This window comes from Ictalurus furcatus, chromosome 4 (genome assembly GCF_023375685.1).
Source record: "Ictalurus furcatus strain D&B chromosome 4, Billie_1.0, whole genome shotgun sequence".
In the NCBI taxonomy this organism is placed as follows: domain Eukaryota; kingdom Metazoa; phylum Chordata; class Actinopteri; order Siluriformes; family Ictaluridae; genus Ictalurus; species Ictalurus furcatus.
In genome coordinates, this window is record NC_071258.1 from 31128703 (window position 1) to 31152207 (window position 23505).

The 23505-nt window shown below is 41.8% G+C and overlaps 1 protein-coding gene across 1 annotated transcript in view; it reads left to right on the top strand.

The window, feature by feature from the left end:
- The first annotated feature begins 1574 nt into the window (after positions 1 to 1574).
- Positions 1575 to 23505, top strand: part of LOC128606994 (carbohydrate sulfotransferase 8-like) — an 82005-nt gene continuing 60074 nt past the window's right edge. The window contains exon 1 of the mRNA XM_053623586.1: positions 1575 to 2343. Coding sequence (XP_053479561.1) covers positions 2154 to 2343 — 190 coding nt within the window. The 5' untranslated portion in view covers positions 1575 to 2153. The remainder of the gene's footprint in view (positions 2344 to 23505) is intronic.

Below are 23505 nucleotides of genomic sequence, written 5' to 3' on the forward strand. Positions count from 1 at the left end.
AAGTAGAGAAGTGAGGTGTATATTCCCCTTGAACTTTGCTGATAAAAACGCAGGCCATTTAATACAATTGTTTTGCAGCATTTAAATTATTTTAATTTCTCCTTTAAATGTAATTAGATTTTGAGATGTGGCAGATTGTTGTGTGTGTGTATGTGGTTTGTTGTGGCACGGTTCAAATGGATTAATGTGATAGATGCAGACTCGCTCCCTAATCAATTCCACAGCCAACTCGATAAAGTCTGCTTCAATTAAACAATCAATGGCCTGTCTGCCTGGCGAGGAACAGGCTTATGTATCACTTTCACGTACACACATACACACATACACACAATACATGTGCACACAGGCCTGGTTGGGCAATTACAGCACCTTGGAATTGGCCAGATCTAAATTGAGTACAGGTGTACTCGGACGTCAGGATCCTCTTTCAAGTAAACCTTCATGTCTCATTGAAACACTGGCTGTCGGTCCGGTTTTCTCAATGGTGCTTTGAGACTAGCATGAGTGTAGTCATGGATGTCCTGTAAACCATGGAGTCTAACATTCAGGGAGATGCAGAACAGTAATGACAAACATTGTTCATCCATAATGTTCTCATTCATGGTTATATGGAAGACTTTTCCTAATAGGGTGCTTCGTTACAGTGTACATCTTAAACCCAGTCCAGGGATTAGGAGTTTGGGTATAATTTCATTCAGCACGCATGAACGTGTTTTCAGTGACTGTTTACTTGTTGTGTGGTTTACGTCCTGTCTCCGCCCCTGTATTGTCGTTGGTTGTTTCCTTTACGTGGCATCATTGTAATCAGCTGTTCTGTGTTATCCCCTTGATTGCATGTATTATTTAAACCCCTTGTGCATCTTTGACCGTATACAGTACTTCACATCTGAACAGTTGGCTTTTGTCGATACCAAGCCATTCTCTGTTGTTGATTATCTGGGTTTGATTCGGTTTTGCCTTCGACTCTGAGTATCTGTTTAAGCTGTCCGAGTCTGACCTTTGCCTGTCTCCGGCTTTGATGTTTGCTCTAAGTTTTGGATGGCTATTCTCATTAAAGCTGCCTTACCTGCAATTGCATCCATCTCTCTAAAACCACTACATGACAAGGAGCTATAAGGCAGATGTTTTTCTAGGATTTTCTGTGATATTAAACCTGCTCAAACACACCCACCAAAGCTGGTCTTGAATTAATAGGCAAGTTTCCCAAAAACTTCAAAGATCATCATTAAATGGTAGCGCAAGCATGACATTGAATACTCTTTCTCTCTCTCTCTCTCTCTCTCTCTCTCTCTCTCTCTCTCCAGCTTTACTTAACTTTGATGTTTTTGAGAAACTCCGACAACATCAGTTCTGTATCTAGTGCACTTTAATCATGTTTAATATTTACACTGGTGTTTATCTCACTTACTTCCTATCACAATTTTGCCTGATTAATTTCTTTGACAGACTGTCAGCTAATGATTACATGTCAATAACATTGCAAATCACATGGTCAGATTTATTTCACACAGACTGTGTAAACAGAGCCTTGGTGGTGTGTGTGTGTGTGTGTGTGTGTGTGTGTGTGTGTGTGTGTGTGTGTGAGTGCACTCAGTATGATTAAAGTCTCTAATCTCTAATCTATAATCTCTAGTCACAGTAAATGTGGTCATATTCAGCTGGTCTCAGGTCAGGAGCAACAGCAAAGTAGAGATAATTGTTATTAAAAAAAAATAGCTGTTGTGATTAACAAGCCGCTTGACCGTTAAACTCCCTGCAGGCCATTAGCTGATTGACTGGCCGCTCTATAACGTCTACATCACACGCAACATCACCAATATTCACTCCACACAAGCATGAGGCAGATTAGCAAACCCACAGTGTAGCAGGAAGCAATGGAACATTTTCTTTTTACTTTTTTTTTTTTTTTCCCACAGATGGTGGAATGATTTCTGTTTGTTACCCGTGAAGTCAAAATTGTTGGGAAATTGTACAAAGCAATTCTGATGATGCTCACATTCTCCATAGAGCACTGGCTGGCATGTTAAACATTTCTCTTTAAGAAATAATAGAGATCAGTGAAGCTCCCCTCTACTTCTCCACCCTCTCTCTTTCTCTCTCTCTCTCTCTCTCTCTCTCTCTCTCTCTCTCTCTCTCTCCTAGTGTGTAGTGAGATGCTGTGGCCCTATTGTAAAGTGCTGGAGGCTGTAAAAGGAGGGCGAAGGTCAAGGCGGAGGTCCATGCGGGGGTCACGGCTGAAGCTCTCTTGCTCCTTCTGGTTTGTGCTGTTGTTCGGGGCTGGAGGTTTGATACTCTTCATCCACCTACAGGACCTGTCAGACATGGTGCAGCAGCAGGGACCAGGTCAGTCACTGCGTTCTAACATGTTTTTGAGCTGACTCGGGAGACACACACACACACACACACACACACACACACACAGCGTGACAAGATGACTAGCAACAAGGACTTATGGCTGAAAATGGATTCGCAAACTTTTTGCTGGAATTCAAGAGGATGAAAAGAAGTGATTAGATGGAGTGTGGGAGTGTGTCTGTGTTGCACGGCGGTGGTCTGAATGAGCTGCGTAAGGCACGTCCCCTCTCCTGTTGTCCCTTTATTTTCTTTATAAAATCTTCATCCATATTGTCTGTTCAAACTCATTTCTACAAAAAAGAGTTTTTGCTCTTGGCTTTAAAGTTAACAACTCAGAGATTAAGCTTCATTCTGGGTCAGTTGTATGCAGTGTCCGAAGTGTGTCAAAGATCTTCGGGGGGGGGGGGTCACCGCCCCCCGTCGAAAAGGTTTTGATGTTGCTATATAGTCGTTTTTTTTTTTTTAATAGACTGTGACCTCATTTATATTATATTATATTATATATATATTACTTTAGTACTTATTTTATTTCTTATTTTTCTCATAAGTTATGTTAGATAGCTAGTTACAACTGTCTGATCTAACACAGTGAGCTAACATAGCAAAATGAGGATCCACTCATCTGGAGTTTTCAGACAAAAAAGTTTGTCTTACTGGATTACTTATCAAACTGGGACAAATAATGATTATGTTTATGTGTATGTTTCAGTTTTCTATCCATCTCCAATGTCTAGGAGCATCACCGACATTTTAACAGCAGGAGTCTGATTACAAACCGAATTGATTAGATTTTGTCGGCTATCCCGCAATTTAATGAAAGCATGCCATTCACCGTGTGAGGAAATCACATTTAGCTAGCAAGATTTTGACATCGGACTGGTTTTTTTTGACTGCTGTTTGTTAAACTGACTCCTTACACAGCATGATCGTTGCAGAAAGCGTACAGTAAGTAAAACTAAAAAGTAAATAAACATTTCCACAACATTTTGGTGAAATATATTTCTGTTTTCTCCAAGTTGAGGTGTGAAAGTATATTTTAAGTGGAATTTTGTGTGTGTGTGTGTGTGTCTAGATCCAGATTTGTGATCTTTTTGCCAGAATGCAGCCACTGCAAAATGTCGTGTTTTCCTAGACTGCATCACATGTAAGGAATCTTCTCTCTAAGGCAGGCAGACGAGAAACCGAGCGCGACGAAGTGAAAGAGGAGGCAACACATGCAAATCCTATTTGTCAGCACAGCAGGGAGAAAAGTCGACTCCCTTAATCCCTAACACACCTTCACACAGCAAAGCCTGAGGAAATTAACGGGATGCTCTAGTTCTGTGTGTGTTCATTTGTTTAATTATCTAGAACACATTTAGGTTGTGGCTGTTTACTCATGCGGAGTGTGTGAGCGTGTGTGTGTGTGTGTGTGTGTGTGTGTGTGTGTGTGGGTGGGTGTGTGTTAAATAACTGCTGTCAGCAGGTGGATGGGATGGCCTTGTTTTTGTTTTGTTTTGCTTGAAAAAAATTTTCAGACCTCATTAATGTATTTTTTTAATGTTATTTGAAAAAATGAATGGCATCCTGAGGGAGAAACTATTGCGAGTCTCACAGTAAGATAAGAACAGAGATTATAATAGGGAATGGAGTATAACAGTCTGTCTGACAACCACCAAGGCTTCTGAGTTTAAACACATGACAACAGTTCTGATGAAATATTACTTAAGTCAAAGCAATGAAATAGGCTCCATATTGAGCCCAGTGTTCATATCGTAAAGTGTCTCAGAGCTGTGTGTGTCGGTTTCCTACAGCCTGAAACTCCTCCTTCAAGAGGAAGTGGCACTCGATTGAGGACAATAGACTGGAGGAGTGGGTGAATCCTGTCTCTCTGGCTGGCACCGAGGTGCGTGTGTGCGTGTGGGTCAGGTCTCATCTGGGGGACAAAAGATGAAGCCATAACGAGCTGTCAGCTGGAGAAATGTTCCTCTGCTGACAGGAGGATGAGGAGACGCAGTGCTGCAGTGACTCACTGATGCTCGACTGATAAATGATGAATTAGGTGACGGATATTGGGGAGAGTGTGTAATAGCTGATACTGGAGACACACACACATAGAGTGTGACAAGCTGACCAGCAACATGGCTGAACACGGATTCACAAAATATTCACGAGGAATTCATGTGAACGATGACTGATCATATAAACTCGTGACTGTTAAAGCGCTAAATACTAAATGCTTAATATTATGGAGCGAGCAGTATTATTGTTTACCTTTTTTTTAAGGAATACAACACAATGGGATGTTCCGGTATAGAAAAATACTAAACATCACCACCGGTCACCCGCCCTAAAGTTGATTATTTTCCAATTACAGCACATCCTGAAGTGTTTTATTCCTTTTATACTACAGCAATTTGGCAAATATGATCACTTTTAACTTATTAATTAACAACATGCCTCACTTTTATCTGTTTATAGTTTAAATTTTAATATTGTGCAATATCCAAGAAACAAGTCATTTCCTGCTATCGCTTCTGGTATAACAGCTATAAGGTCATTTCCTCAACAATCTCACTTTTCCCCTCTTGAATTTAATAAAACAAAACAAAAAAAAACAAAACAAAACAAAAACGTCTGGGTTACAACCCTATTCCCAGAGCCCTGAGGTCCCGCAACCCATCTCCCTTCCACTGAGAAGTGAGAGAGCCAAGAGCCGAGCTGCTTCATTGTGACTTCTTTTTTTTTTCCACAATGAGTGCAGGAGCCCCTTCAAGGGCTGTTGCAACATGCTCCACTCCAGTAAAATGATGCACTGGCTCCCCCCTCTGGCTCCTCGGAATCAGGGAGCATGGGCTGACTCTCCATACTGGAGGGAGAAGTCATTTTGTGAGCTCCAAAACACGGAACAGGAGAGTCGGATCCGGAGGACAAAACAAGAGCAGCGCTCATCTTCGGTTCCCCCTCCAGATCCATAGGGAACCCCAGAATCCAAGCCAGCCGGCTGCCTCGACAGCGGCTGGCCCAGAGCCGTGAGGTTCCGCAACCCATCGCCCTTCGGCTGAGAAGTGATAGAGCAGAGAACGGAGCCGCTTCATTGTGAAGCGTTCACAATGAGTGCAGTCAGCCCCCTCAAGGGCAGCTGCAGCATACTCCACTCCCAACCACTTCACGCAGAAAATGCGTCCATTCCCCTCTCTAATATATCTTCTTTCTTTTTTTTTAGAGCAGGGTGTAACACACTCTCTGAGTTCTCTCTGACTCTCCGAATATAATATATTCGCTGAAGTAAAGCAGAAAAATAGAGAGATAGTGAAGAGTTTTCACAATGCGAAGCTGATCACGTGGTTTACAAGCGCTGTTTTTATGATCACGCAACATGCGAATTGCCACATCATCTGACCACGGCAAGCCAATAAATTGCCGTGATTATACAGACTTCAGATACCGGTCACACGCAGAGGTGTTCCCACAGTGTGAAGCTCATGCAACGTTGAGTTCCCTTTGAAAAGGAACACAGCTTGTCATATTACAAAGACAGTGGGAAACACAAACTCTTGAGATTCTTCCAAGATTCTTCCAATACAGATGTGGGTGTGTGTGTGTGTGTGTGTGTGTGTGTGTGTGTGTGTGTGTTTATTCTATAGCTGTGGTTTTCCCCCATGGCCATGTATTATGAAACTAATACTTGCACATTAGTTTAGGCAATCTTAGGTTTTTAGGTTTTATGATGTTACCAAGCCGTGATGAACTGCCTTGTTGTGCATCCGGGATTCGTACACCGATATGAGCTGATGAAAAATAAACGAGCAGCACTAAATCCTCCCTGAAACTTCAGGAGTTTGCCTGACAAATCCATCTTCACTAAACATGTCAAGTTTCAGAGATGCAAGCTGCTCAGTGTTTTTTTTTTTTTTGTTTTGTTTTTTTTTTTTTTGTTTCACTCTTCTGGGTATTCATGCTCAATCCCTTCATCTGTCCAGTGAAATCTGTTTTCTGAGATCTTATTCTACAATAAAACCTCACAGAATTGATTCTAACCTCCTCGGATCTTCTGCAAGATGTCTAGAACTCCAACATGAAGTGCAGAAACACAACACTGATGAAGACACTCACATTCTGTGTGTATGTGTGTGTGTGGGGGGGGGGGGGTGTAGGTGTAGTGGGTGAGGTTATGGGATTAGTGTAAAGGAAGATTTAAGATGTTACTGTATAATAAAATTGTCGTTGCTGTTCCTGAACTTCTGGGGGTTATTTTGTCAACATTTACACCAAATTATTTATTCATCTTCAGTAAGTGCTTTATGCACACACACACTCACACACTCATTCACTCAACTAGGGGAAAAATATCCTTACCAATCCACCTACTGGCATGTTTTTTGGGAAGTGGGAGGAAACCAGAGATTCCAGGGGGAAACCTGAGCTTAAATTCTGTTTATATCCCCACCATGTATATAACATTTCAGCAACTGAAACCTGCCTCATAAAAGCATAAATAGTCCTATTTTATCACCGTTCCCAGGAAAAAATAAATGCAGCTAAGATTTAAGTTCAGGTCCTTCTTAGATGTCTGCATGCATTTGATACATTTTTGATCTCAGCCATTAGTCACCAGAGCTTGGGTCATTTCAGCTGGTCAGAATCAGGCTGGCTAGCTTCTGAAGTTATAAATGGAAGATTTGTGATGGTTGAAGCTCTCAAGGTGGAGAAACTCTGTGCTGTTTGAAAGTAAGAGGATTTCAGACTCCTGCATTAAACCCAACACAATGGAGGGATTTGTTGAGTCTTCTCATACTAGGTGCAAGCGAAATCTCCAAATTTCAGTAAAATACCTCTGAACACACTCAGTTCTGAGTTGCTACAATTCAGTTCAGGCTCAGCGTTGTCGGTAATTTATAAGTATATAATAGACGTCTCTCGTTCTGAAACAGGAGTGTATGCAAATCACAGCTCCGCTCAGAGCTTCATATGTAACTCCTGCCTTCTATTTATTCTGTGATCACTTTCTGATATAGATGTCCTGACACAGTATTCAGTATTTATGTAATGCAGACCCTGGACATTTCCCATCCCCACCAGACGAGGCTGCATACCAGGAACACTAGCATGACCTCCGGGAAGCACGTCCTGGTTACTTCCTGGGATTGAACAATGTAAACAACCCACGTTTTTTGGTTGCTTGGTGTTTTTGTTTGTTTTGTCTTGTCTTTATTTTATTATTGCGTTTGTTTCAGTGATGCAAAAAGCAAAGCAAACCATGCATACATTAATGACTATTTTTAGGCAAGTACAAGGGGAAAAAAGAAAAAGAGACATTAAACAAATTTAGATAATCCCTCAGATAAAATAGCTTTATTTTTCTTATCATTCAAATTTCCCAGTGATCTTATCTAGGAAAAGAGATGTCTTCGTAGCTTTCTTTTTGTATTCGATGTTATGTAATGATTCATAAAGGAGCTTAATGTAAGTCTGTCATAAATAAGCTAAGATTAGATTTGGAGGAGGCCTTTCTTGCTTTGTGTAAATGAAATTTCCAATGCTAGAAGCCTTACAGAATCATCTACGGAAACCCAAATTAATGAACTCATTGTGGTCTTGCAGTGCTTTTTAAATCTGAGGATTTGTTCTATGCTGACTGCCTTGTTGTTCATTGGACATTCGCTTCATTATTTGGATTAATACACTATACACTATTAATATATTTTAAAGTAAATACATGATGTACATCCAAACTGAACCAAAAAGTAACCTTACAGTTAACAAATAAATATAGAGACATCCAAAATGTATTTAAAAAAAAACACTTCAAATAACACAACAAAATTTGTCAGTGATAGTTTTTACTAGAGTCGGCGTTCGTACAGGATAATGACAGCGGACCTTCTCAGCCGCTCCCGCGTTCCAGTAATCAGTTACTGTTGCCGATTAATCTCCAAAACCGATCAATCGGTTGACCTCTAATTTGGATTACCCCTTTGGCCATGTTGTGTACATGCATACTCAAGTAGTCAATGACCATCGCTTGCATTTTGACCTTGCTTCCGAATTCCGTTTTCACTTTGCTTGCTGCAATTTCTAATAAACCTCATTCTGCCTCTGAGTCCAATATGTTATAAATTAAACAAATAACCACAAATAAATAACGTTGCTGCAATGTTCTAAAGCGCTCGCTGTAATGACAGTTTGCTTCGCAAGCTTACTAGAACATTGCTCACACCACATTCCCAGTTTGACAAAAACAAGAATGATGCAAGCACTTAGAAGAACATTCCTACTCAAATAAACATGTTGCAGCAGGGTTTTAGGAGTAATTAAAACTCTCTCACCTAGCACCTAAAACATGATCGAATGAATTTTAATAAGATCAGGTCAGTATGATGAGCTGCAGGAAACATTGGCAGCTCACAGCTCTGTGTTTACTTGGTTGGATCCTGAGCTTAGGTTCCCCAGCTCTCCCACCTCCCAAAAATATTTCACTCAGTGGACTGGCTATGTTCTAGATGCCCTGTTTTGGACAGATGTTCCATCCAGTTGTGTATTCCTGGCTCACACCCAGTGTTCATAGGATGGGCTCTGGATTCACCTCAACTCTGACCAGGATAAAACACTTACTGAATATAAATGAATACAATTCCCAGAACTGTAACGTTCAAAAAGTGTTCTATAATGGATAGTCATGACACCATATTTAAGAATTAAATTGTCTAATGCAAGCATTGTCCAATTTCTTCAATCCTGTGCATTCTTTACCTATTTCCAACCTATTACGCAGTAGTTTCAGTGTTTGTTTGTTTTTTTGTCCCTCTCAGACTTAGACTTATTGTTCCTCTCTCACACTTTTCATGTTCTTCAACATTACCTTAATTCCCCTCTTTCAGGAAGCCTTGAACAAGGAGAGCAGCCTAAAATCCCCCCCAAAATAGTCCTTTACCATACAAACACCTTTAAATTCACAAAAGTAACATCACTTTAGTCTTAGCATGTGAAACGGTCATTTTCTGGAAGATTCCAATAAATTCAAGCTGAAAGTGCAGTGGTAAATTGAATCGCACGTTCTCGTCTACATGTAGCCTTGTGGTAAATGACATTTCGGTCAACATCCTGTCTGAGCTGAAGACAGCAGAGGAGTGAGTGTGCATTCATTATGCGCTAATGCTAACAGCGAGAGATAATCTCCACTGTTTCCTCTCCGGGAGACATTTGGGAAAAGCGGCCAATTTAGAGACAGGTCAAAGCTGTTGACTCTCACTCTGTCAAGCAAAAAGAGATATGAACACACACACACATAAAGATGAAGATCTGAATTCTAGTCCGCCTGTTCATTGAGCTGTGATCTAATACAGTATGTCCTCATGAGCGTTGTATTTAGACATGAGCAATATGGCGACCGGCTTTAACTGACTGTCTTGATCGTTACCAAGGGTTACCAATGTCTCTTTGACAATCCACAACATTAAACATAACTATAAATGGATAAAATGTATGATTCTTTAATGAATAAGTAAGTTAGCTTTTGGTAAATTGCTGTATGGTATATATAAGAGGAATAAAACCCCAGGAAGTGCTGTTATAGGAAAATAATCAACTTTGGCATAGTCCACACTGCATCCCACCGACCAGTTGATTATTTTCCTATAACAGCACGTCCCCATGTATTTTTACTCCTTACACGCCTCCAGATCTATGAATTCATACCTGCACTACATGTCCTTATGTGTAGATCTCTGCCTCAAAACCAGAAGCAAACCATTTCTAGAGATGTCAACGTAAGAAAAAAGAGATTTAATTCCGTGCATGTCCTGATTTAGCGTGACAAGTGCTGGAAAACTGGGCCATGTTTATCCACTCACTCACATTATCTGTAATTAAACTGAGTCAGTACAGTATGTCTCAACTCAAACTTGATATTTAGATATTGCTCTTGCTAATTAGACATGGTACTTATGTTCATCTAAACACTTAAAGAAACGAAGCTGGGTGAAGCTGAACACCTAACACGGTATTTGACGTCGGATCACTGACTGTATGTGTTCTTGTGCGGCTCTGAAATCTTTCTAAACGAATAGATGTGAATGTACAGTCAATGACAGAAATATTGGCACTGTCCAAGAAAACATTATACAGAATGATTCAAAAATCTCCACACAGCAGGATAATAGGATATTATACACAATAGGATAAATTGCTTACTTGATTATTTACTGATGGTACCACTTGAAGTACCATAGAAACGGTTTTGGACCTCAGTTTCACATGAACAGTTGCGCTGTGGTTGCTGGGACTACGGTTGCTTCGATGGCCTTGAGACTGCAATTACCACGTACAGTTTTGCACTCGAGTCTCCTCTAGTGAACAGTGGACTAGTTCAACAAAACAGACCTCATATTAAACCATAATGAACTTCCCTTTACTTTCACACTATCCGTTGTGACCCAGATGAGGACGGGTTCCCTTCTGAGTCTGGTTCCTCTCAAGGTTTCTTCCTCATATCATCTTAGGGAGTTTTTCTTCACCACCGTCACCACCGGCTCACTCAATAGGGATAAACTCACACGCTTAAAATCTGTATCCTGTTTTTATATGTTTCTTTAAAGCTGCTTTGGGACAACGTCCGTTCTTAAAAGCGCTATACAAATCAAATTGGATTGAATTGAATTTACTTACTTATTCTAATACAGTTTTTTTTAATGATAGCAATTTCACTTAAAGCATATGTAATAAAATTATTGACACCCCAAAAGGATAAATTACATGGAAATAATTGTCAGAGAATTAAAAAAAAATAATAATTATTCATAGATTTGCATTAAAGAAAATAGTCGATGTGCAAAAATCTAAGAATATAACAAAGATTAAAATGTTCTACAATGGTGGAAAGTCCCAACCGTCTCCAACCTTGTTAGATGTTCCAGGAACAAGCTCCATGTCACACTTCATCCGATATTAATTATGGGACTGCCATTCAATTTGAAAAGAATGTTTTTGCCAAGAAAAGTCTAAGTGTTGTTTCTGCACTATTTACGAAGCAATCTTGTATGTGAAACAGTATTGGTTCCAAAATAAAACTATAGGCCATTTAATTGAGAAAAACAATAACAAAGTTACCGCACATGTCCATTAATAAAACATTTCCGGTTGTGCCATTTGTAATATATATATAAATATAGGTATACATATCAAAACAAAATGATTAACAATGCAGTTAATGAATCTCCAGAGAAACGAACACACACGATACCTTTAAATATAGAATTATGGTGCTTTGCTATTGTTTTGAATGCTGTTTCCTGCCAGCCAGAAATGTCCAAGGAATAGCAGCATCACTTCCTGTGCCCATGAATATTCGTTTGTACAACATACACTTACATTTAATCTCAAACTGAGTGTCATTGCATGTGTTATTCTGTTTTTTATCTTTGCTCAATTTTAGGAAGGGTGCCAATAATTCTGAAGCATGCAATTCCATTATCCCACCACTGCATATGCTTTGAAAGAGTTAATTGCATCATGCAACAAATCATGAGAGGCACAACACAACAACAGCTAATACGGCGTAATGGTCCAAATTATCCATCTGCGTGCCCGTAAAGACCGACTGGATTTGCAGTTGTTTCTTCAGAAGTACATTTTTATGGAGGTGCAAAGTGTATACGCTCAGTTTGTTTTTTGTAAAATGAACTGCTGTATGGGAATGCTACTCACGGCATTAGGTTATCTCTTCGGTTTGGGTTATTTTGGTGCGTTAGTGCAGTAGAGATTACAGCAGGTTTTGATGAACATGGTGTCGAGAGAGATGGTGATGGTCAGCTGAGTTTAAGAGCGAGAAAATGAGACACGCAAAAGTGAGAGACAGAGAGAAAGAGCTGCTCTTAGAGGTCTGCTTGTTCAGCAGAGAAAAGCTTGATGTCCTCCTCAGTTCACCTGAATGGAGATGTGATGAGTTTTGTTGTGGCAGATATTAATGAAATGTGCTTTTATACCTGGTACTGAGTGCTTAGTCTCTCTGCCTCTCACTTTCGCTCTCTCTCTCTCTCTCTCTCTCTCTCTCTGAGGATTGTGGGTAACAGGCGAGAGTGCAGGTGGTTAGAGCACGTCTCTGAGTATTTGTAGTCATTTTTCAAATACTTTCCTTTTCTTTTTTCTTCTTCAGTCTGTTGTTCTAAAGTAAGTGTTGTAGTGAGGTTAACAGTGTGTGAGCCGACTACTGTCGGCAAAACTCGCTCCAAAATGGAGCTAAATAGAGATTTCTCCTGCCTGACCCTGAGACATGGGTGTAAATGCACGCCGGATGACTCCATACCAATGGAAGAAGTTCTAGCTGCTTTCAGTAATCAGCTTGGTGGTTTAAACATCAGATCAGCTTCTCAGATGAACAAAGCATTGGTGGTTTTTCTTGCCGAAGTTGAAATGGTTGATACGCTAATTGAACAGGGGCTAGTGATAAACAATGAGTATGTTCGTGTGTTTCCACTTTCCGGTGTCTCTAAGAAAATGGTGCTGTCTAACATGCCTCCTTTTATTAAAAATGAAACTTTTAAAAAGTGTGCTTGAGCGCTACGGAAAGTTAACAGCACAGATTAAAATGATTCCTTTGGGTTTAAAAAAACGGACATTAAACACGTCATGTCTTTCCGCCGTTTCACCTACATGATCCTAAACACACAACATGAGCCTCTCTCTCTCTCTCTGTTAAACTAACGCTAGAGAATAAAGATTACACCATCTTTATCAGCTCCGAACAGATGAGATGTTTTATGTGTGGTGAACACGGCCATGTCAGACAGACATGTCCGAGCAGACAGGAGAGCAGACAGGTAGAGACACCAAGAAACCCAGCGTGTACCGAGCAGCCGAGCGAATCTACAGCTCGCGCAGTGCCGGTGACGAGTCCTACCGAGCAACTAGAGGGAGAAACTCCCACTAACCAACCCGAGACAGGTGTCACACCTAACACTGACAACACTGCTGAAACCCCAACGGGCCACAGTGCTGATCCAGCTCCACAACATAACCATAGCGTTAAAAGGAAAAAAACTGCAAAAAAGCAAGAACCTCCGCCCCCACAGCCTCTGTCCCTGTCTCAGACAGACCCTACCGCGAGTGAGAAGCACTCACAGCCTCTGTCCCTGTCTCAGACAGACCCTACCGGGAGTGAGGAGCACTCACAGCCTCTGTCCCTGTCTCAGACAGACCCTACCGCGAGTGAGGAGCACTCACAGCCTCTGTCCCTGTCTCAGGCAGACCCTACCGGGAGTGAGGAGCACTCACAGCCTCTGTCCCTGTCTCAGACAGACCCTACCGCGAGTGAGGAGCACTCATAGCCTCTGTCCCTGTCTCAGACAGACCCTACCGGGAGTGAGGAGCACTCACAGCCTCTGTCCCTGTCTCAGACAGACCCTACTGCGAGTGAGGAGCACTCACAGCCTCTGTCCCTGTCTCAGACAGACCCTACCGCGAGTGAGGAGCACTCACAGCCTCTGTCCCTGTCTCAGACAGACCCTACCGGGAGTGAGGAGCACTCATAGCCTCTGTCCCTGTCTCAGACAGACCCTACCGGGAGTGAGGAGCACTCACAGCCTCTGTCCCTGTCTCAGACAGACCCTACTGCGAGTGAGGAGCACTCACAGCCTCTGTCCCTGTCTCAGACAGACCCTACCGCGAGTGAGGAGCACTCACAGCGTCTGTCCCTGTCTCAGACAGACCCTACCGCGAGTGAGGAGCACTCACAGCCTCTGTCCCTGTCTCAGGCAGACCCTACCGGGAGTGAGGAGCACTCACAGCCTCTGTCCCTGTCTCAGACAGACCCTACCGGGAGTGAGGAGCACTCACAGCCTCTGTCCCTGTCTCAGACAGACCCTACCGCGAGTGAGGAGCACTCACAGCGTCTGTCCCTGTCTCAGACAGACCCTACCGCGAGTGAGGAGCACTCACAGCCTCTGTCCCTGTCTCAGACAGACCCTACCGGGCATGAGGAGCACTCACAGCCTCTGTCCCTGTCTCAGACAGACCCTACCAGGAGTGAGGAGCACTCACAGCCTCTGTCCCTGTCTCAGACCGACCCTACCAGGAGTGAGGAGCACTCACAGCCTCTGTCCCTGTCTCAGGCAGACCCTACCAGGAGTGAGGAGCACTCACAGCCTGTTCATCCAGAGGCTGATCCTAACGTTTTACCAGAGCTAGAGGAGGAAATGCAGGGAACTTGTTCTGAGATGGCTTTAGAAAGCTCACAACGCGATAATGAGTCAGAAAACGAATTTGAAGATCTAGAGCGTGGCTCTGATGAGGACGCTGATTCCTCAGAGATGATAGCTAGACTACACAAACCTTTCAATAGTTCTCAGCTTTATACCACATTACAGATAAGCACTTTTTTAGATCAGATAAAAGGGGTTAAGAAACCCCAAACTGATGCCTTTTTTTCCTAATCGCTCACGTTTTTATCTGTCATGTCACGTAGCAATGCAAAATGCCACTCTTGAAGGACTTGACCGACCAAAACGCTATTTTGATATTTGATATTCCTCAAGAACGGGTAATCATTTTAGCTGGAGATTTCAGCTGCACTTTGAATCATAGTGTAGATCGAAACCATGGTGAACCTCATCCTCGTTCAGCAGAAGCACTCAGAACCGTAGTACAAAACCATAATCTAGTAGATGTGTGGAGAGAAACTCTACCCATAGACAGACAGTATACCTGGTTAAAATCTACCCCTGAAAAGATTCTTACAGCAAGACTCGATAGGTTTTATACTCAAAAATTCAACAGAGGCCGATTTTATAACAGTTATATTCATCCCACTCCTCTCTCTGACCATCAATACATTTCTCTCGCTTTCACTACCACGTTGAGCACTTTCCGGCACCATCACTGTCATTTTAACAATAGGTTATTACTGGATCACCACTTTATTCATGCTTTTACACTTTTCTGGAAGTCTTGGAGAGAGAGAAAGTTTCAGTATGCATCAGTAAGCCAGTGGTGGGACGTTGGTAAAGTTCAGATTCAGACCTTCTGCCAACAATACACGAAAAACAGCACCAGAGAAATCACGGGGGAAAAAAATCAACTTTCTTGAAAAAGAAACATTGAAACTGAGCAGCTCAATAAGTGAAGAAGAAGAAACAAGAACAAAAGAAATACTGGAGAAGAAGAAAATTCTTCTGAAAAACTTGTATGTAGAGAGAGATCAAGGTGCCATGGTGCGAGCCAAGTTTACACAATATAATAAAATGGACTCGTCCAAATCTTTCTTCTTTGCACTGGAGGAAAAAAAAAACAGAGAGAAGAGGTCTAACGGCCACTTGAAACTACCCAGTGGACAAGAAACTACCGACAAAGATGACGTAATTCTACAAGCGTTATCTTTTTATGAGGAACGGTACAACAGTCAGCCATGTGATCCTGAAGCAGTCTGTCCCAAGGAGAGAGACAGGACGCCAGTCGTTGCCGAAGTCTCCTTTTTTGGGTAACAGAGTGATTCAGTGTGAGTCAGAAACAACTACATGGCAGGATCTCCAGTCACGTTGTTGTTTATGAACGTCAGTAGGGGTGTGGGGAACGAAGCCTTCAAAGTCCTTACCACATTCCCAACAATCCTCTCTGACCTGCCTCCAATCTCTCCGGAAAGTTGGTGTACTTGTATCCACTCTCGCTTATCCTGGTCAATAAGATCTCCGATCTTGGCTACTTGGCTACTTGTTCACTCTGCAATGCCGACCAATACCTTCCTGTTTAAGTGTAACCTCACGGACTCTCCCCTCTGCAGGTTCTGTGGACTACCAGGCACTGTGCTCCACTGCTTCTGTGACTGCCACGGACTGGATCCTCTTTTCAACACGTTGGACAGAATAATCAACAACCTCGGGTCACCTTTTTCTAAAGGAATGTTTATTTTAGGTTGTAAATATTCCCGTCCACGCAGAGAATGCTGCACATTGATCAACTTTCTAGTTGGACGGGCAAAAGTAGCCATTTGGAAATCTTATAGACTATAAACAGAAGGAAGAGACATCGAGACCGTGAACTTATTCAAAGCTCTAATAGAGTCGCGGATTAAAGTTGAACATGAGTTCCATATAATGAATGACAGTGTGGAAATATTTGAAACACATGGTGTGCAAATGAGGGTTTGTTTTTGATAACGGATGATGGTGAAATTGTTTTTCACTGGTGATTGGTTTATTAATTTAACCATCCTTTACCTCCATGTTGAAACATGTAGATCTTTTTTTTTCTTTTTCTTTTTGAATGAGTGATATTTTCTCTTTTCCCTAAATAATTGGTAAATAAAGAGAGTTTAAACTGCAAAAAAGTCTCTTTCTCTCTCTCTTTCTCACTCTCTCTTTCTCTCTCTCTCTTCCTCTCTCTCTCTCTCTCTCTTTCTCACTCTCTCTTTCTCTCTCTCTTTCTCACTCTCTCTTTCTCTCTCTCTTCCTCTCTCTCTCTTCCTCTCTCTCTCTTTCTTACTCTCTCTTTCTCTCTCTCTCTCTCTTTCTCTCTCTCTCTCTTTCTCACTCTCTCTTTCTCCCTCTCTTTCTGTCTCTCTCTCTCTCTCTCTCTCTCTCTTTCTCACTCTCTCTTTCTCTCTCTCTCTTCCTCTCTCTCTCTCTCTTTCTCTCTCCTTCTCTCTCTCTCTGCTTCTGAGTGGATACAAGATGACAAGGACTAATGTTTTTGTTCATTATTGATGGAATTTAAGACAAATGACTGGAAATGAGTAAATCAGTCCGCACAGGACATCGCTGAGTATTTGTTTGTGTTTGTCGCAATCAAAAATGCTTCATTTGGCTGCGTATTCTTCTTTATTAAAAATTTGCAACGCAATTTATGGAGATTTCCGCATTTTTTTTTTTTTTTGTGGAAAACTACTCGAATTGGCGACATTTTCACTGTAATGTTTGTTGGCAAATGAGACCTTTTAGCTGTACTCGTGTTTGACACACGTGACTCGAAGGGGACTTCGGCTGAATCCGCATTGTGATTACGTCACAAGACGCGTTGTGATGACGTCACATGACGCAACTTGGCCCAAATCTGCAGAAAATCTGTGGTCATTTTGGAAAAATTGCAAGCTCCTGTGAATATTGTGGAAGTTCCTGATGTCATTGCTCACGGATCTTTTTCCTTACTACTGTTGCCTCTGGCTTCTTCATTAGAGGTCTACATTTATATCTGGTGTATGGGACATGTGATTGTCTTAAAATTAGATTACAAGTTTTGACGTGTACTGTATCTGAGGTCTTGTCTTGTTAGTGAAATGCTCACACCTCTAAAGTCCATGAACTATCTGTTGTCTTTATTTATTCTTCAGACTCAGTAAACTTTCACATTTCCTTCAATCGTCTTCCAGTACAATCCACTTGCTTCACCGCATCTTCTCAACAACTTATTTATTAACTAACATACTGTAATCGATTACGGTCAAAAGCTTGCGTTCTCCCAAACTTGTGCGTCCTGATAACCTTTCGCAAGCGTCACTTAACTTGTAAGATTTACACAAAGTAATTCTGAAATAAAGCTCTTACATCTGGATTTATTTAAAGCTACTTTGTAACAGCTTTTTGGGGGGGTAATAATTTTTTTTAATGGCTATACACATAAAAGTGAATTTATTTGAGTCACTGACCGACATGGAAGACGTGACATAAAATCTCCCAGTAAGATTTGCCCCAAAAACATCAAGTCCTCATCAATAATTAACCCGAGCTCAATTTCAGATTTCGTAAGCTGTCTATAAAACCATGAAATATCATGTGCTTCTGCTGTCTGGAAAGCTTTCTACTGAAAAAAAAAAACACGAAATAGTTTACACCCATTCACACCCTCATCCTTGCTACAGTATACCATTTCATTTAGCTTCATTAGCTCACACAGATTCTCCGCTGTTAATCCTGACAGTGAATGACTTTCGGCCTCTCTGGCGTTCAGACAGATTGGAGCACACACCATGTTCCCGGAAAGAGAGATTTTTTTTTTCTGTAACAGCTCAATCCAGCGAGCGGCCACCCTGAGAATTGATCTGCAATTACTGACAGGCTGCCTACAATTTCATGAGAAAGCACTCCTCATGCTGAGTGTGTGTGTGTGTGTGTGTATGTGTGTGTGTGTGAGAGAGAGAGAGAGAGAGAGAGAGAAAGAACATGGGGTCTAGAGAAGGAAAGGGAGCCAGATACTGAAGGAAATTGGGACAGAAAGAGTGAAAGTAAGGATAAGAGAAGCAGAGACTTCGCTGGTTAAAAAAACAAGAGATCCTTGAGCAAGACCCTTAACCCTCAGCTGCTCAGCTGTATCCTTAGTCCTTGTTATACGTCGCTTTTGGATAAACGTGTCAGCCGCGTGAGGATTTGCAGTTGTTCGTTCATTCATTCATTCATCTTCAGTAGCAGTAGGTCAGAGCACAGATGGATCCAGAGCCTATCCCAGGAACACTGGGTAATATGTAGGAATACTGTACATTATGGATGACATGCCAGTGCACACAAACCTGGGGGTGATTTGGCATAGCCAATCCACATACAGCCGTCTTTTAAAGTATGAGGAGGAAACCAGAGAAACCTGGAAACCGATACCCGTAGAACATGGAGAACTCTACACGGACAGTACTCTGAGTTCAGGATCGATCCTGGTTGCTTTCCCGCACCATCATGCAGACCCTGCTGATGAAAAATTAAAAATGCATGTAAAAATGGTACGTATTTAAATGTCTTTTCATTCAGCATTTTGCAGAAACCTTAATGCAGAGCAACTTGAAAAGAAGTGCTTTGTGTTCTCCATGGAAACTATCCTCATGCGAGTACAAATAGGTCAAGGTGTAAGAATACGTGCAAGCCAAAAGCTTTTAGAAAGGGGTTAGTGTGACCCACAAGCACAACTATATTTTAAAAAATAAATAAATAAAAGGGTTCTTTCCTTCCTTCTTTCAAATAAAGGTGTAGGTTTATGTTAATTTACGTTTTTGGTGAAGAAGTAGGTCCACAAGATCTTAGCTGACTTAGCTTTTGGGCAGAAGTTCATTCATTTTTCGTAGCACACATGGAGGGTAAGTGCCCAGGCAGCTGGAAGTCCATTTTTGGCTTTGTGGGAAGCTACAGGAAGTCACATCGAGGTGAAACTTGAAACCATTCTGAACCAGTTGCACTGATCTGATGGAAAGATCTGCCAGGAGCGAACTACAGTGGTCCAATTTCCAGATGCCGAAGGACTGAGCAAGTAATATTCATGGAGATTTTATAAAGGGAAAACCTACATGTCAGAGCAGAGAATGATACTCTAATGTTTAATGTGATGTATGATGGTGTCCGATGGAGTTCTCCAGGGAGATGTTGACATAGGGATTCGGTGTAGGTTTAGTGCTCATTTAAGTGTTTGGTGAAGAGGTAGTTCTTCAGGGTCTGAACTGACTTAGCTGTAGGGTAGAAGTTCATTCACCACCAAGTTTGTTCATCATGAGGGTAGAAAAGAGTCTGCAGATCTTGACTGTCTGCTTAGATACAAGTAGAAAAATACTCTGTACTAGTTTAGAATACAGAATAATGTTAAATAATATTTCTGAATGTTCACATTTGATCAGCAATATAAAATGTCATGATATTGTAATCATGTATAATCATAATCATCTCACTATTGAGAAAGTATTCCAATGCATTCGTGTTTATTGCACCTGAGACAGCGACAGGGACTTAAATCAATTAGCCTCAGCGCACATGAAATCTTGTGGGCGTGTCACTCTGTCTGGGCGAATCATTTGACTCGACTGTCAGTTACGGCCTTTGTGAATTTACAGTCTGTGGCTAGAAAGAAAGGGTCTTGGTTGCACAAAAGTAAGAAACAATCCACTTTAAAGCATTTGTTAACAGCAAGTAAGACAATGCCAGAAATGTTTGTTTGTTTGTTTGTTTTTATTTGTTTTGTTGTTGATTTGTTACTTGAAAGAGACAGGGGACTTAGCCCTGCTTGCATGTCATAGTGTTAATTCATTTTGTTTTTTAAGCTTCTAAAGTTGGATCCAGTCATGTGACCAAAAATGATTTTGATTATTTTTTTTAATTAGTGAGAGATGCCTCCGCTGTATATGCACACAGTTTGCATGTTATCACCACACCCCGTGCTTCGGGGGTTTCTTCCAGGTAATCCGGTTTGCCACCCCAGTCCAAAGAAATGCGTTGTAGGCTGATTGGCATTTCCAAATTGTCCATTGTGAATATTGTGTGAATGTGTGTGATTGTGCCCTGGGTGTCCCCCGGACTCGTGCCCCGAGTTCCCTGGGATAGGCTCCAGGCTCCGCATTGAGCCTGTGTATGATAATCGGGACAAAAAATCGAAGGATGGATGGAGTTGGGAATAGAACACATCGGGGACACAGCGACTTAGTAGTTAGTACCTCCAGGGTTGGGGTTTGAATCCTGCCTCCACCCTGTGTGTGCAGAGCTTGCATGTTCTCCCTGCACTTCGGTGGTACTCTGGTCTCCTCCCCCAGTCCAAAGACATATGTTGTAGGCTGATTGGCATTTCCAAATTGTCTTAGTGTGTGAATGTGTGTGAGATTGTGCCCTGTGATGGGTTGGCACTCTGTCCAGGTTCCCCCACCTTGTGCCTTTGCTCTTATGGGACAGGCTCCAGGCTCCTTCTTGACCCTGTGTAGGAGAAGCAGTATGGAGGATGGATGGAGAGAACCCATGGAGTGATGCCTATGATAAAGGATCATGATGTCTCATTTAGCTCTGAGCTTTTGCCCTTAGTCAGGCCTCATAGTTTACAAGTAACAGTGTCACAGTGTCTCTGTTCTCTTTCTCTCACCGTATGTGTATGTCCAGCTTCACTAATGAGTCCCCAGTGCCCATGAAAAGCCTCTGGTGAAACTCCAGAATAAATGAAAATACTTTCTCCATTTTAAAAACAGCCTCCTTAATGGCGTCTCTTTGTCTCCCCGGGCTTGTAAGGTGAAAAATCATTCAACATTAAAAGGAGACTATAATGAGAGCGATTCGTAGGTGCCGGGACTTTCAGTGCTTAGCATTTTAATAAGTAGACAATTGGCAGGGAGAATATCGATGAACTCACAGGTGACACTCAGACTTTGTGAATGATTAATTACCCAGAATGCATTAGGATGGCAGGCTTATTAGCAGGATAGGTGTGGCAGGATGTCTGTCTGTGATTATATCAATATTACTGCTCTGTTTTTTCACCACTGTCAAATAACCAGAGCCCCAGCAATTAAGAGCGAACTAATGAGATTTCTGGAAGGTTCTGTTAAACAAAAGTTGAGTGTCATTAAGAGAGACAGCTCAGTGAGTCACTGTCATCCTGCAGGGGACATCCAGAGCAAAGGTTTATTGTGAGATGGGCAACTAGATCAGACGTATGAATGAAATTTAATCGTGAAACACATTAAATATGTTTCTATTGAAATATTTGTGATGTGTTTAGTGGAGAAGTGGAGACAGCAAATGCTGGATGCAAAGTCCCAGAATGCATTGCAGCTACTCTATATGACACAGTTACTCTGAGTTACGGCAGAGATTCAGCTCACTAGGTAGCGATCTAGAAGATGATGGCGTTGATGGGAGTATTGCCGTTATAGTTGAAGCAGAGTTTACAGATGAGGTGAGAGAGCTGGACAGACCAAAGGGCTAAAGCGCTGCTGCATCACTCTCTGTAGGTGGTCAGTCCATTTTATAGGTGATGTAAGAAACCGTTTCTATGAGTTCCTATGCAGAAGTCACCTCACGTTGGAAAAAAAATATTCAGTATTCAGTCTCAGTATTTCAATGCCCCTCCCCCAGATATAAAACACAAAACATGGATGCTTCTCATATACTTTGTGATTATTGTTTTATCGTATTTTCAAATTGTTATTGAAGCTTTGGTTCACCCCAGTGTGAAATAAAAGCCAGCATCTCTTCTCTACTCCAGGGCATCTTTTTTTTCCTTTTTTAGCTTGGTATAGTGTTAGCATGTATCTAATTACACAATATACCAGATAAGAAAGATTACCTAAGCAAACCAGCTGCCTAACATCAGCACTGTATTACTAGTAGCTAAATGTGACTACAATACGGCTTAGCAGGTGTTAATGTTACCTCAATAGGAACTAAGTAGCTAGTTAGATGCGATACTGGCTAGCCAACTTTAGATAAACTTGCTAGCCAACTTTAGGTAAACTAGCAAGTCACCAAGGTTAACAACTACAGAGACCCAAGTCATATTCTTCTTCTCCATCTGCCGCTGCTGCACTCTCGTATCTGTTGATGTGGGTGTGTGTGTGTGTGTGTGTGTGTTTGTGTTTGTGTGTACATGATTTGTATGCATGTGTCTTGAAATAATTTAGCCACCTATCTGTCTTTCCTTCTCTCTCTCTCTCTCTCTCGCGCTCTCTCTCTCTCTCTCTCTCTCTCTCTCTCTCTCTCTATGTCTGTTTCCTCTGTCTGTCTCTCTTTTTCTTTCTGTCTCTCTCTCTCTCTCTCTCTCTCTCTCTCACTGTCCCTCTCTCTGTCTTTCTCACTTTCTGTTGCTCTCTCTCTCTCTCTCTCTCTCACTGTCCCTCTCTCTGTCTTTCTCACTTTCTGTCGCTCTCTCTCTCTCCTTCTCTCTCTCTCACTGTCCCTCTCTCTGTCTTTCTCACTTTCCCGTCGCTCTCTCTCTCCTTCTCTCTCTCTCTCTGTCCCTCTCTCTGTTTTTCTCACTTTCTGTCGCTCTCTCTCTCTCCTTCTCGCTCTCTCACTGTCCCTCTCTGTTTTTCTCACTTTCTGTCGTGCTCTTTCTCTTTCTCTCTCTCTCTCTCACTGTCCCTCTCTCTGTCTTTCTCACTCTCTCTCTCTCTCTTTCTGTCTCTCTCTCTCTCTCTCTCTCTCTCTCTCGTGTAACGACAGGTGGTAACTGAAAGCTGGGCAGCTTACCGTTCATGAGCTGCTGATTAAATTAGCTATTTCATATTAATTATTTTGCACACACACACACACACACACACACACACACACCACCAGAGCAGATGGAAAAAGAAAAATGTGACTCACTGTAATGGGTCTCTCTGTGGTCAGTAGGCACTCTGACTGCCAGTCGAGGATCAATTAATACCAACTAGCAAACGAAATCAACTGATCTAATGTTTGGACAAAAGCAAAACTACAGAAAGAATGAGCTGGAGAGCGTAGGATGAACGAACAG